General features: G+C 36.5%; 2 protein-coding genes across 4 annotated transcripts in view; one reads left to right on the top strand and one right to left on the bottom strand.

Annotated features, from left to right (window-relative positions):
* The window catches only part of LOC108750664 (protein outspread), a 201,055-nt gene extending 195,699 nt beyond the window's left edge, over positions 1-5,356 (bottom strand). For 2 of the 3 annotated variants that reach the window (XM_018490303.1, XM_018490304.1), the window contains exon 1: positions 3,861-5,355. In XM_018490303.1, the coding sequence (XP_018345805.1) occupies positions 3,861-4,025 (165 nt within the window). In that variant the 5' untranslated portion in view covers positions 4,026-5,355. Of the gene's footprint in view, positions 1-3,860 lie in introns of all 3 variants that reach the window. The other variant, XM_018490305.1, reaches the window with a different exon arrangement.
* A 4,933-nt stretch (positions 5,357-10,289) lies between these two features.
* On the top strand, positions 10,290-13,664 carry LOC108750472 (transmembrane protein 11 homolog, mitochondrial). The gene is made up of 4 exons (XM_018489927.1): positions 10,290-10,415; positions 11,657-11,874; positions 12,210-12,550; positions 12,712-13,664. Exons 1-3 carry the CDS (start codon positions 10,351-10,353, stop codon positions 12,494-12,496), a joined length of 570 nt encoding a protein of 189 aa, XP_018345429.1. The 5' UTR covers positions 10,290-10,350; the 3' UTR covers positions 12,497-12,550; positions 12,712-13,664.
* The last annotated feature ends 777 nt before the right edge of the window (positions 13,665-14,441 follow it).

The raw sequence follows: 14,441 nt of genomic DNA, 5'->3' as shown, positions 1-14,441 counted from the left end.
GCGAGACGGGAAAAATAAACCGATACAGAGATACCGGCATCCATGCGAAAGCCGACAGGCCAACAACTCTCGGAGGGGGCCTTCTTCTCTCGTAGGGGTGCTGGAGGAAGAGATGGCTGGAATGCACCGAGAACAGGTCGCAAGGCTGCCGACATTCCAAAATTTCGCAACGGCGCGAGGACCGGGTATAAACAGCCGTGTGTATCGGCGAACGCTCAACGTCCCGCCAAATGAAAATCCCCAAATTTTGTTCAAACTATACAAAATGTTGATTCATCGCAAAATTAAACTAGAATTATATTATTGAATTAAACTTTAATTGATTTGACCGTATATATTAAAATTGTACGAATTTACGAAAAATGTCAGGGAACAGCGAAAAAATTTTCAAAATTTCCTCGCCTTGGTATTCTACCTTGCCTTCAATCTTGCCTCGAAATATATCAAATATTATTGTTGATCTAATATGATAAAAATAAAATTAATATTTGTTTAATTTCGATTTAAATTCAATCAACATTCAATAGATATTACCAGATTCTTTTTTCAGTGCGCGTATAAGATCGTCATCATAAAATTTATAAAATAACAACATGAGAGAATGAAAAAAAGAATCGAACGTTATATTATACATGAAAATACTAAAAATGTAATTTTATGTAAAATAAACGACAATTCATTGCGTCATTATAACTTTAGTAAAAAGATAGCACAAGTAACTTCGACGATTAATGAAGCATTAAAACAAACGGTAAAGTAGCGATCGGGTATAAAAAAGCAATTTTACATACAAAGAAAAAAAACGCATTTACGAAGTGACAACGATTCCACTATCACGATCTCCTTCTATCCTCGATACCGTACAGCACGAATTGATTTTTAATGTTCTTATTATGTTTTCTTTCCTCTTTCTTTTCTCTCTTTCTCTCTCTCTCTCTCTCTCTCTCTCTCTCTCTCTCTCCTCTTTTACTCTGTCTCTCTCTCTCTCTCTCTCTCTCTCTCTCTCTCTCTCCTCTTTTTTTCTCTCTCTCTCTCTCTCTCTCTCTCTCTCTCTCTCTCTCTCTCTCTCTCTCTCTCTCTCTGTATATACTTCTCTTTCCCATATGATTTTCACGAGCCCGCTGATCGCTGAAGAGCTTGTTGTAAATAAAAATTATACGAGACGAAAAAAGCAGAACTATAAAAATTCTTTCTCGTTCTAACATACACTCGCATCGAAAGGCGTATTTGTATTCTCGATCGTGACGCAGCGATACCTTGCACGCACTCTCAAATTGAAGAAACAAGACTATATCTTTTAAGTATTTCTATTCTATTCTACATAGCTAGATCAAACACTTAAATTTCTACGAAGTATATATATATATGTGTGTGTGTGTAATAATAAAATACATTAAATATACATTAATATACTTTTTTAATTTCTATTTAATTATTATTTGCAACATACAGTACAGTCATTACAAATTCTTTTATACAATACATTTTAATAAATTTTTTATATTAAAACTGAATTTACATCGATATCACTATGGATTTAAAGATACACGAGAATCAACTCAGACTGCTATTTGTAAATTGTTTTTTAATTATATTCGTTCGATCTTTTTATGCAAAACTTTGCATAAATAATCATTATATAATCTTGCCTTTATACGTATGAGCACTAAATATAATATAATCTCGATTATTTAAAATACTCATACAAAATGATTGAAATCTTACATAATTTTAATAATTTATTTTTATGGAAAATATAAATTATAAATTTTTTACAAGGACTGTATAATTAATATATTTTTAAGGAAATCATTAATTCGTTAATCCAACGTGCAGATTAAATTCAACGATGTTAAGGTAAGCTGGCTCCAAAATTTTCCTTTACTTTCAAGCAATTTCTTTTAAAGCACCAGATTTTATAATACACTTCTTTAAGAGGTGCCTTTAGATTACCGCGTAATTGTTGCTCGTTATACTATACGTATGATTAACCGTCATAAAAAAAAGCGGGCTTACGAAGCAACGCGAGATCTCAACGTAATCCGCAAACGATAATCATCATACATATATACAAATTCATGCGAAATTTCGCAATTTGAAAAATCTGAAATCTCTATCTCATATCTCTCTCTGATCAGCAAGCGATATGACGCAGTGATCATATCATCTTTGTTTAACATTGGCAAACAACAAGAATCTTATGATTCACTGTGTTACACTGGTATTCATAGTCGGATCTTATATTTAGGACCGTCTTAAGTACAGTCTTGTCATAAACTAACACTAAGAAAAAAATTTGAATTTTATTAAAGATTTATTTGAATAGTATTAACGCAAAATATTTACTAAATCTAAACATATATTTATTTAATTGAAATATAATTTTTTTACTTTAAATAAATATTTATTTACTGTAAGCAAATATTTCATTAGTAACTTAATATTCAAACAACGTAATAAAATTCAGTAAATTTTTTTCCAGTGAATCAGAGAGCCATATTAACATTTTAAAACATTAGGCATGGTCTTAAAATAAGAATAGACTATAAATACCGCCCACTATGTCATCTATGTCTCTCGTTAGCAAGCATCTATCGTATCTATTTTCAATGCCGGAACATTTACTCGTGTCGGTCTTTATACACGATACTCATAGATTACGTAACAATTTGAGTGGCGACGGCAGTGCTTGCGGCACTGTAACGTCAATCGAATAAACTATCATTTTTACTTATATCAATTTAGAAAGGTGCAGCACGATGGCTAAGGTAAAGTTAATGAACCGCGACTGTCGTGATGCAAACAAGCCGGAAGATCTATGTCGCTTGAAGGACAAGTAAACGAAACGTACGTCGCGTTCGCGAGGCGATTTGTGAACGACGGCCACGACGGATCTTACATAACGTCGACATCCTGACAACAGCAGGACCTCTATTCCTTCTTGTCGCTCGTCTTCGATCTCAGAAAGGAATTCGAGAGTGAGCGAGAAAAAGAAGAGCCGAGTCAGATGTTCGAGTATCAGTAAAAGAGAGAGAAGTGCTCGAGTACGAGTAAGAAAGAGAGAGAGAGGGGGGGAGAGAGAGAGAGAAAGAAAAGAAGACAGAGAGTGATATGAAGAAAAACCAGAGAAGCGTTATCGTGTCTTATTGTCAGGACGAAATGTTTCTAAGAACCGACAAGCACACGGAAAGGACAATTTTACTGAAGTATCTAAAAAATTTAGCTAAATGTAGATGTAGTAGAATTAAAAACAATTTTATTGGATATTCCAAATAACTACGAAGAAATCTCAAGCTTGATGCTGCAAAAAGTTTTGACATTCTAGCAACCAATTTGAACGTCCTGTATATAATATTTTGGTAATCCAACAAAATTATTTTCAAATCTGTATCTGTAGCTAAATTTTTAGATATTTCAGCAAAATCATTCTTTCCATGTGTGCTTCATAAAAAAATTAATTATTAAACTTGTCATCTGTGTACTAAATTCTGTTCTAAATAAAGCCAAAGAGTGTAGAAAATTTTTAATAAAGACTTAAGAAACTTTTTTTTAAATTCGAAAAATACTATCAAAACCGATGACGTGTAATAAGTATACATATATATGCGTAATGTATAATAAATATACCTTCCCGAACTGCATATTTTTGCTCCCGCTTTTGCTCGCGAAAAGAGAATCTTTCGGATTAACATTCAATGACTATAATTACGTATATACATAGTTATGTAAGCGAGAGAAAGAGGAAGAAAGAGAGAAGAGAGGCACGAGTGCGGTAGCGAAAGAGGAGGAGTTTTAAAAAGAGGGAAGAAGAGGGTCACGATGGAGACGAAGATAGAAGGAGTCCATCAAGCAAAACTCACCCTGTTGCATTCCAGAGCCTCGGCACTGTGCTCCTCCTTCTGCTTGAAGCAGCTGCTGCACTTGCTCTTGTTGAATATGTTCGGCGCGAACTTCCTGCACTCGACGCCGGTTCCGCGGACACCGCCACCGCCGCCGCCGCCGCCGCCCGCCGTGCCACCCGACATATCGCGACACGTGCGAATTAACCGCGCAGTCGATCGCAGTCGAGGCACAGCATCGCCTACCTTCCTTCCTTCCTTCTACACCTTTTCTCGTCTTCTTCACCGCCGCGGATCCGCCACCCTGGACTTCACGGTTTCTCTTCCGCTGCCCTTCTCGCGCACCGGCACCGGTTCCGTTCCTCGCGGCGAGCGTGAGTCGTCGGGAACCGCTATTTCCAGGAAGTGTTTACTCCCGCTTGTGCTTTTATGCTTCGCGCAAGTGTCACTTTCACGCCCAGGGTCACTCGCGCGCGCGCGCGCGCTCGCACGCGAGTCCTTCGGACGCTGGCACCTTCGTCACGTTAACGCGGAACACCGTCGTTTACACCGTGCGATCTCGCGCACCACTCCGACGAGAGAGAGAGAGAGAGAGAGAGAGAGAGAGAGAGAGAGAGTTCCTTTACGGGATCGCGAACGGAGAGCACGGAGGTCGTTGACGCGTCGATGAACGGGCGCCGGTGATGCTCCGAGAGATTCGCCGTCCAGCTGTTCCCAGCGAGAATGTCACTCGCGACTCGTCCTGGAGCGCGACGTCAGCTCGGATAAACTGCCACTCCCGAAAACGCCCGCACTTGTCGGCGTACTCGACGATTTCGGAGTTAAAGGAAAATCGCGACAATCTCTCTCTCTCGCAGAACCGCCGTTGCAGTCCGGCTGGATATATTACGTCGCGACGTGTTTGTCCTCGCACGTTACGTCGTCGCGTTACGTGTTTACAATCGCGCCTCGCGCGACTCGCACGGCAGTCGGCAGCCGCGGGCGAGCGCAGCGCAGCCGTGTATATGCACACCCGCGCGTACGACACACTCCTCGTCGACTGTCAGGGCAATGCGGATCCGGTCGAAACGAAACACTCGCCTCACCCCCCACTCGGCGGCGCGTAAACTCACACACTTACTCGCTCCTCTCCCGTACGTACTACGTATTCGTCGTATTCCCCCGTCGATCGACGCGGCGCGGCGGCGCGGCGGCCACGACTGGCGACCTCGCCTCTCCTCTCCGCGCCGCTCACGTACCGCTGCTCGACACTCCCGTGGAGCACGTGGATATACGCCGTCGCTCACGAATCCGCTCACGCCGCCGATTGTCACGCGAGTCACCAACCTGATCAACCGCTGCCGAACACCGTCGTCGGACATTCGAAAACATGTCACTCGCCGCGCGCAGACGCGGGACGGGCGCACGTGTGCCGGACTTCACGCAGTTCCGCGAATCGCGATCACGCGCGGCGCACTTCGGAGCGCTCGAGATTTATCGCGCACCCCCGCGATTTGACGCGAGGCGAAACCCCCAAGTGGAATCCCCACGAATTCGAGGGTGTCATCTCAGTGGGTCGACACCAGCGAACGATTCCGCGTTCGTTCTATTAACGTCTTCGGCCGAATGTCAACCGCGACGAAATCCGGCGGTGACGAGGGCGCGTAAAATCCTAATCTCGCGTAATAGAACGCACGCGCGCGTGCGAAAATGACGAGAACGACGACACCTGACGACACCCGCGCGACACGGCACGACGATACGGGGAAAATGATGACGACGACACGGAGCGTCGCGCTGCCCGTGACAGTGCGCTCGCGCGAATATCCATCTGTGATCTCGCTCCGTTTAATTCTATCTGCGCGCTCCTGCCGACTCTCTCCACTCTCGTCCGACCGACCGCGGAACACACTATGCGAAGCGTAGCTCCCTACGCGCAGCCCCATCGCGAATGTAGTCCCCCGCCTATCGCGCCGCCACGGCGTAATCGCCTGAACTTCCGCGATTATCGACATTCCGCGCGTCCGTTTCACTCGAATTTGCAGACAATTCCTGAACTTGCAAAATAATTAGGGTTAAGAAAGTTATCTTACAAGAGTTACTTGTAAATTACTTTTTATTATATTACAGAAATTAAGTACAATAAGTTCGGATATTTTGTTTTTTATATCGTATTTTATCATTTGCTTCAATTTATACTATTTTGTGTTTCCATCGTCGCAAAATAGTAACTGTCGTGAAAAAAACTACATATATTTATATTATTATAAAAATAAATTTGCTCGTCAATAGCGAATAAAACCGCAAATGTGCAGTGCTGGAATCGAATCCGTCGAGTCGTTCTGTAGCCATTCTGTAGCCCAACGACTCGTATTATCAACTATGGCTAGTAAATGACTCACATTCATGTCATAATATATATTATAATATATACGTGGCAAGTACAATATTTATGATAATTTTTTTCAGTATTTCTACTAAAACTACACATATTTATAATATTATAAATATGTGTAGTTGTAGTAGATACTGTACTATCAAATATGGTAGTAAAGTAAAAATTCAGTAGATACTGAATATTTGATAGTACAGGAAGGCGAAAGAGAACCTCCTCATCCTGCAACTGGAGAAGGTCCATCACTAGGCCGATGTAGTCTTCATTATCGAATTTGTCAAATTGAAAGTTGCCCACATGAGACTCTTTCTCTTTCTTCTCTTTTTCCCCCTCGTCGACGACGGAATAATCTTTATCGTCTTCAGCGACGTTCTCACCGAGAACGTGCTTTTCGCCGAAGGCGTTCACTTGGACGAGGACTTCCACTTCCTCTTTCTTCGCCTTCCATCCTTTCTTTTTGAAGCGGCTTGTTCTGTGCCATTTTCTTCTAAATCACACAAAATTATCACTTTCAATAAATTACGTAAAATTATCACTTTCAGTAAATTACGTAAACGTACAAAAATATTTTACTGTTAACGGAACCGCTAATGGTGGAATATTTTTGCAGATTTATAAATCACAAAATTAAAAAAATTTACCCGCGTTTCTTAAATACAACAAACGTACTTCACTCAGACGAAACTCGACGAATACTGATGCTGAGAAGTATTCTTCTAATGCGCTTCTTTCAATGCGGTTAGAGTTTTAGTGTTCCATAATCTGTCAATACTTAATGATCTAAAGTATTTCATATACAACGGCCACCTATAAATAATAGCCCAGGCAGCTTCGTCGCACCGAAGGATGCTTCTCAGCCTTTGTCAACCAATCTTGTCTCGGAAAATTCAATGTTCTCAGGGACCAATGCTGACCGAACAGAAAGTTCAGTGACGATCTCTGGGAACCAGATTCCGTCTCTCATGGTGCCTCGATCTCTCCTATTGTATTTGTAACATTTAAACAAATTTGTATATACGCAAATCCATCCAACTTCGCTCTTATAAGCAATTTTGAAGTTTGATTTAATTCGCCAGAGCTTCATTATTACGTAATTATTAAGTTATTTATAAATTAAACGTTTAGTTTAAATTATTTATAAATTTAATTTAATTTATATTTAGTTTAAATTTAGTTCAATTTTAAGTTTAGATTACCACTTTTCACATTGTTCTTTTATGAGAAAGAATTACAGAATATTGTTTTTCTAATAGAAATTTTATTTATAAATTATTAATTTAATTATAAATTATACGTTTAGTTTAAATTATGAAGTTTAGTTTATGTTTAGTTTAAATTTAGTTCAATTTTAAGTTTACGATACATTTTCCGAATAATCATTAGTTGCATGAAAGAAAGGAACACGCGTTTTGAACATACCTCGAAACCCCTGCAAATTCAGATGCTCAAGCATTAGAGTGACGCTGTGTGTACAATAGTGGACAATGACGTTGCAACAAATGATTTTTCATTCGACGGTTTGCAGAAAATGCAAAAATTTTCAGAGAGCAGTCCATCAATGCGTATGACGAATCATGACAGCCGTCTATTGCCTGATGTCATTAACTAACATATGTATAAAATATAAATAAGATTTCAGATAGAGCTAATAAGAGTCATACGCTGTTGTAAGAGCGGAGAGATAGAAGAAGCAGATAATCCTCAGGTTGCTGGTTATCTTCAATTTATTTCGAACGTTTCTGCTCCTTTTGGAGTCATCCTCAGCGCAAATACAACAATCTTCTATTGAAAGCAAGTCACTTGCAGATTGTTAGAAGTGCAGCATACATTACACTCAATGGGAAACGTCAAAAAGTAGAGCTTAGAAATAACAATTCACATTTATAATATTGAGTAAAAAAGTTACTTTTTAAAGTTAATTTGACAACGTCGACGATGAAGACTACATCGGCCTAACGATGGACCTCTTCCAGCTGCAGAATGAGAAGGTCCTCTTTCGCCTCCTCGAGGAGAATGCGGAGGTGGAGGAGGAAGAGGAAACCGAAGAATAAGGAGAGGAGAGGAGGAAAAAGTGAATTATATATTTTTTAAATTATCTTGTCCACAAAATACCGCGACGCATTTTGGAGTGGATGCTGGTCGGCTGCGGCGCACAGTAGTTTGAAATGACAAAAATGTGGCAAAAATTATAAAATTTAAAATTAAAAAATCGATGTTATTTTATTACAAATCACACAGCTAAATATATATTTCAACTATATACTTACTATTGTCGAATCCCCAAGATGACTACCTATTAATAAGCAATAAGTAACAGCTTCAAATAATTGCTGCCAGATTTTTTATTCTTAAGTAAATTAAGCGTATCTCTTTTCACACCATGATTGTTTTTTACAATTATTAATATCACCGGACTTAATGTCGATTCTCGCCGTTTAACGAGAATTAGTTATAGAAAAATTTACATTTTGACAACAAGTAATTGCGGATATGGTGTGCTTGAAAAATTTGATTTATGGAAATGACCGCCTTTAGTGAAGATTATTATCTATCATAGTTTTATACACCGGAATGTAAAGTTGTATGAATACTGTACCGATGAAGGTTCTATGAATTGAAACGTATATTATATATTCGTATATTATATAAACGTATGTACATTGAACCTTAAGGACGTTTTCCGAAAAATCCATTTTCTTTAGATTTTTCTAAAACTTACAGAATAAGCTTGTTTTATTGTCCTGAACATATGTGCTTTAAAATTCAATATCCGTAGCGGGATTAAAAATCGAGATATTCCACTTCAAAGTTGAAGCGTAAGATATATACAATTTATACACACATCCACACACGCGCGCACGCGCGCGTATATAAAATTTATAATAATTTTTTTTCAGTATCTACTAAAACTACACATATTTATAATATTATAAATATATAAATATTATAAATATTATAAATATTTATGTTAATAATTAAAAATTTTTATTAATTGTAACGCAATCGTTCTTCAAATTATCCCCGAGCCCTCCAGGTCCCAGTCACGAAAATTTGTCCAGGACCGAGAATCTTTAATAGTATTCATCGGTAGTTCCACTCAACGCTTGCAACGTTCGCAAGCATCGTTTGCTCTTGTTTAACATTTGATAAACGACAAGGATAAAAAATTCCATGACCGTTATAAGCGTAAAGAGGAATGCAGCCCTAAAGGATTTGCACAGCATGCATACATAGAACATTCATAGGAATGCAAATAGGTATTAGTATAGGAATATATATAGAAATGTAACAGACTTAGAGGGTGTTTAATGCTAATAGCATCTCCTCTGATTTTCCCGATCGCACTTCTAGATCATTCTAGAACATTTTAAATTATTTTACACTAAAGATATAAAAATATCGTCAAATTCAATTTTACAATTACTTACGGTAAAATTACGGTAAATTTTAGTAAAATAGTAATTTATTGATAATTTTGGCTATATTTATTGTCTTTATATTGTTATGTTATCTACAAATATTTCCCTACTTATGCATAAAATAAAACAACATTCTTCTAATAATCCTAATAGGAATCGCTGAATAACAGGACGATGACGAAATCTAAACATATAATTTAATCTTTGCCACAAGTAATTGCAGATATGGTGTGCTAAAAAAATTGAATTTATAAAAATAATACACGCATGCAAGCATATCAAATGTTAATACTTTATCTAGACTTTAGCAGCTAGCTATAGCAAAAGAAAAATTTCGTAAACGTAAATATAATATATGTATATATATATATATATAATTATAGTCTATGTTAATTAGCTCACATTGATATATATATATATATATAATCGACATCGAATCGACATCGATTTGACATCGGACGATGTCGATTCAATGTTGATTCCATTTCTGATTAGGAAGTTTAAGAAATTACGATCGGAGAAATAATTCGCGCACTTGCTTTTTCGGGACCTGTTTGAAACCGGAAACGAAGAACGCGAAACGTTCAAATCGCCACCGTATCCAACAGAAAGTTTAAAACCACCGGAGTCGCAAGAGTGACTCGCACTCGCGCTCGCGCGCGCCCATCAGCTGATTTTTGCGTCCGGTTCGACGAGTCATGCTTTTTCTTCCGGTCCGATGCAGACCGCCGTTTCAGTATCTGCGGGATCGACGGTGAAGATGGTAGATGAAGCTGGTGACAGGTTCGTAGACGGGATTATTCTCCGCTGTCGTCCGTGGCGTCTCGACGCCATCTGCGTGAGAGATACGTCGCCGGACCGACGTCTTGGCGGCGCGATTCCCCGTCGCCATTGCGACGGAATTAACCTCAAAGTCACCGCGGCAGCAGGCGGCGAGTTAATTTTTAATAAATCTCCGGGTCTCGCGTGACTCCGAATACTTCGAGGAATGTTGAATTCTTGATTTCGAGACAATGTTCGATGCGATTTCGTAGGACACAGGAGATTTTTAGTCGCAACTCTGATTTTTCGTCGTACTTCGTTGAAGCGGCTCACATCGGCTTCTGTCACTTTCACTATCGTTCTTTCGCGGATCTTTAATATATATATATATATATATGTGTGTGTGTGTTGTGTGTGTGTGTATGTATGTATGTATACGCGTCTCATTATTGTGATAATTAATAGCGTCTAATCGCGAGGCCGCACAAAATACACGACTTTGATCTTAGAATTAATCTCACCAGGTCGACTTAGTACGCGATCAAAACAAATCTTACGTTGATTGACTGTAATCTATGTCTTACATAACACATGAAAGGAAGAAATCTTAAACAGGCCAGGATGTAATGTTGTTTACAGAGCACTTTATGATGCATAAATCGTAATTATATGTAGCTTATACATGAGGTTATAAATAAATTACAAACTTAATCTCTTGTATGAGAATAATTTATATATATTTTTTTTTCAAAAGATTTTGCACTTATAGAAGTGACCCTGGCATGCTAAAGTTAATTACATAAATATTGCAAACGCAATTATGTTACAAAATATAACATTAGCTTAGAAAGTGCTTAAATAGCATCTCAAGCAGAACAATAAGTCATTATCATATATCAAAATAATGTCAAAATGACTCCAAAATGATTATTAAAAGTCATTTTTCAATCATTTCCAATTCATTTTAATGTCATTTTGACATTGTTGTGACTTGTTATTCTGCTTGAGATGGAATGTTAAAGCAATAACTGCATTCAGCAATAAAAGCACCTTTGCGATTGGTGTAAAATTCTTTAATATGATTGGTCTTTCCCTTAGATTCTCACAGAATCTAAATTTATAAATATCAATCGTATTAAAACGTCTTACAAAAGTTGCCAAGTTACTTTTATTTGTTGAAAGCAGTAACATTACAACACTGTTGTGACATTCTTGTTCCATATTATCTGAATATTAGCTCATACATTTGTTTTTTTTTGTAGGGATGAATCCTCTAATGTTGCCATTATCAGAGAAGTATACGACAGTGAAAATGCCCACGAGACATTTGAATACGAGTTAGAGCGAGCGCTAGAATCAGAATGCAGTTTAATTGTTATCGAGCCGTCGAAATTAGGTGATGAAACCTCCAGATGGATAGCGGTAGGAAATTGTCTTCACAAAACTGCCGCATTGTCGGGTCTTGCTGCGATCGTCACAGGTTTGTCTAATTTATATAAAAAATCTTCTCATGCACATTATTACAATTATTATTACAGAGAAATGTCCAGGATTTTTTAAGTCTAGGCTTGATATATCAGCATCACTTATTACTTTCCTTTTTCTATCTCTATTAAGAACAAAGAAAACTACAAGTATTGTATCATGCCTAAAATTATACATCTTGGACATCCTGTAGTATTATATTATTCTTAATAAATTATGCGAGTGTTACAATATCATATTACGTACGTGTTACAATTATATGTTAACTCATTGTAGCTTAAAATTACATGTATTGCTGATTAATAATATATTTTATAATATCTCTTACAGGATTAGTTTGGGGCGATCGACCGTACATCTGTGGTCCATTAGGTTTTACGTCAGTTATAACCTGCGGATTATATACAGTCTCTTGGCAATTTGATCCCTGCTGCCAGTATCAAGTAGAGACTGATACCAGCAAATTACCGCACGTTGAACTATTAGCTGTTCTAGGTCCGTCGTCTCCGACGTTTCTTGTAAGGAAAGACGATAAGAGGAGACGAATTCTTCATACAACTATTGCATTGGCAGCCTTCGGTATTACTGCCTGGAGAGTATATCAGGCGTTCAAGTGAAAAAAATTATTACTGGCATTGGTTTTGACTTATAGGCCAGAATGAAATAATAAGGTAGGCCACATGATGTCGAATTTCATAGTAATAGGCCTACAGAATTCCTTGAATGAAAGGAAACGTGCAAACTCGTTTATTCTCATGCCGTGGTATATTATGACACAAAGTATTCTCTCATTTTGACGATTGACTTATAACTTTTTGATACTACCTCGCAGGTGAATGCTGCTTATGTGATGACTAAACCACATAAATACAAGTAAAAAGAGCCAGAGCTTTTATCCAAGCTTTTATATTGGCATATAATTTGAGATCGTTTTTGTTTTTGTAATTTTCATCTTGACAAAATTTTCAAAAATAACTTTGCAAAGCTGGAAAGACTATGCAGTCTGTATAATGAAGAAAAAGAAATATTGACATAAGTGTTCTTAGAATGATTAAATTTACAATAGTACATATGAATTTAGCATTATGTATTTTTAGACTGTAAATAAAATAGGTAGAGAGAGAATACAATACGTATGATATGTCAAAGGATATATTGCCTAGATTTTCTCACCCAACAAAATAATCTATGTTGAATTAGATATCAGAAAGATATATTGATCATAAAAATTCAATTTTAAATTTTATTTTATTAATCATAAATATAGAATAAGATATGTACTTTTTTCATCACAAGTGCGTGTACGAAACTTATTTGCATTAATCCTGTCAAATGAAAGTTGGCGTCGCAAACATTCCTATAAATGTTTAACGATAACAAAAATTAAAATTCTGTACATTACGAACTCTCATCACGTGATATAAAATTTATGATCGTACGAATGAATTTCTCTCGTTTGTTGTGTGTACATCGACACAGAAGCTCAAAAGGTGAACAGTGTACATAATTCTGAACATTGCTGTAGAAATTACAAATCAACCTTAGGATGATAACAGATATACTTTATTATATTTTAAAATATCGTTATGTATAGCACAAAATTTAAGAAACGAGAATTGTAAGATCAACATCTGGAAATCCATACGTTTGGATTTCGTTCTAAAAAATTCTGTTTTTATACATGAAGCAGGAACATGGTGAACGTATTTCTATTAAAGACTTGTTTCTCTAAATATGTTAAATTAACAAATTACAATTACTAGAAAAGAAAGTCCATTGCACAGAACAAGCTTACTATTACTAAAAAATTACATTATAGCAAAAAATGTAATCAAGTTTTATTTGAAGTACATTACAGTTTTTTCAGTATGTCTCAAGAGTGTTGTAGTTGCATTCTATATTTATATATACAATGTAACTACATACCAGAACCGTTTGCATAGTGATTACATAAATATTATATAGTGATTAATGTATGTAATCGCTCGATGTTACGTTTAATATTACATTTAATTATATTTTATAATATAATATAAATTTTTATCACGTTTCTTTATATAATCTATTTTATTGTATTAAAGAATAGATATATAATACAACTTAAGGAAGACATGAAAATGTGATCAATATATGGGATATTGGAATGGCTAAATCTGTCATGACAACTAAGATTTTATTATGGTAAACATATTTTTTCAAGTCTTATTAAAATTGTTATATTTTAAGTAAGTTTGTACCACTTAAATAAATAGAGAAAATTAAATGAAGTGTTAACAATTTACAAAATAATTTTAATAACACATTGAAAAGTACTATAAATAGATGTGCTATCTATCTTGTGAACAATTTATATATTTTTATCATACATTTAATTACATATAATCCTGTATTTACATTATAATATTCAAATATTTTACAAATAATTATTAAACAAATGTATATAATTGAGATCTTTATCATTTAAAATATAAAATATTAGAATTTTATTGATTTTAGAAGCCTTATATTATCAAGAGATGGATAGCACACTTGATACCTTTTCGGCGTCAGTTTCAATTAAAA

This window comes from Trachymyrmex septentrionalis, unplaced genomic scaffold (genome assembly GCF_001594115.1).
Source record: "Trachymyrmex septentrionalis isolate Tsep2-gDNA-1 unplaced genomic scaffold, Tsep1.0 scaffold37, whole genome shotgun sequence".
Classification (NCBI taxonomy): domain Eukaryota; kingdom Metazoa; phylum Arthropoda; class Insecta; order Hymenoptera; family Formicidae; genus Trachymyrmex; species Trachymyrmex septentrionalis.
The sequence above is the reverse complement of the archived record's forward strand: the minus strand, read 5'-3'. Positions and strand labels throughout refer to the sequence as shown.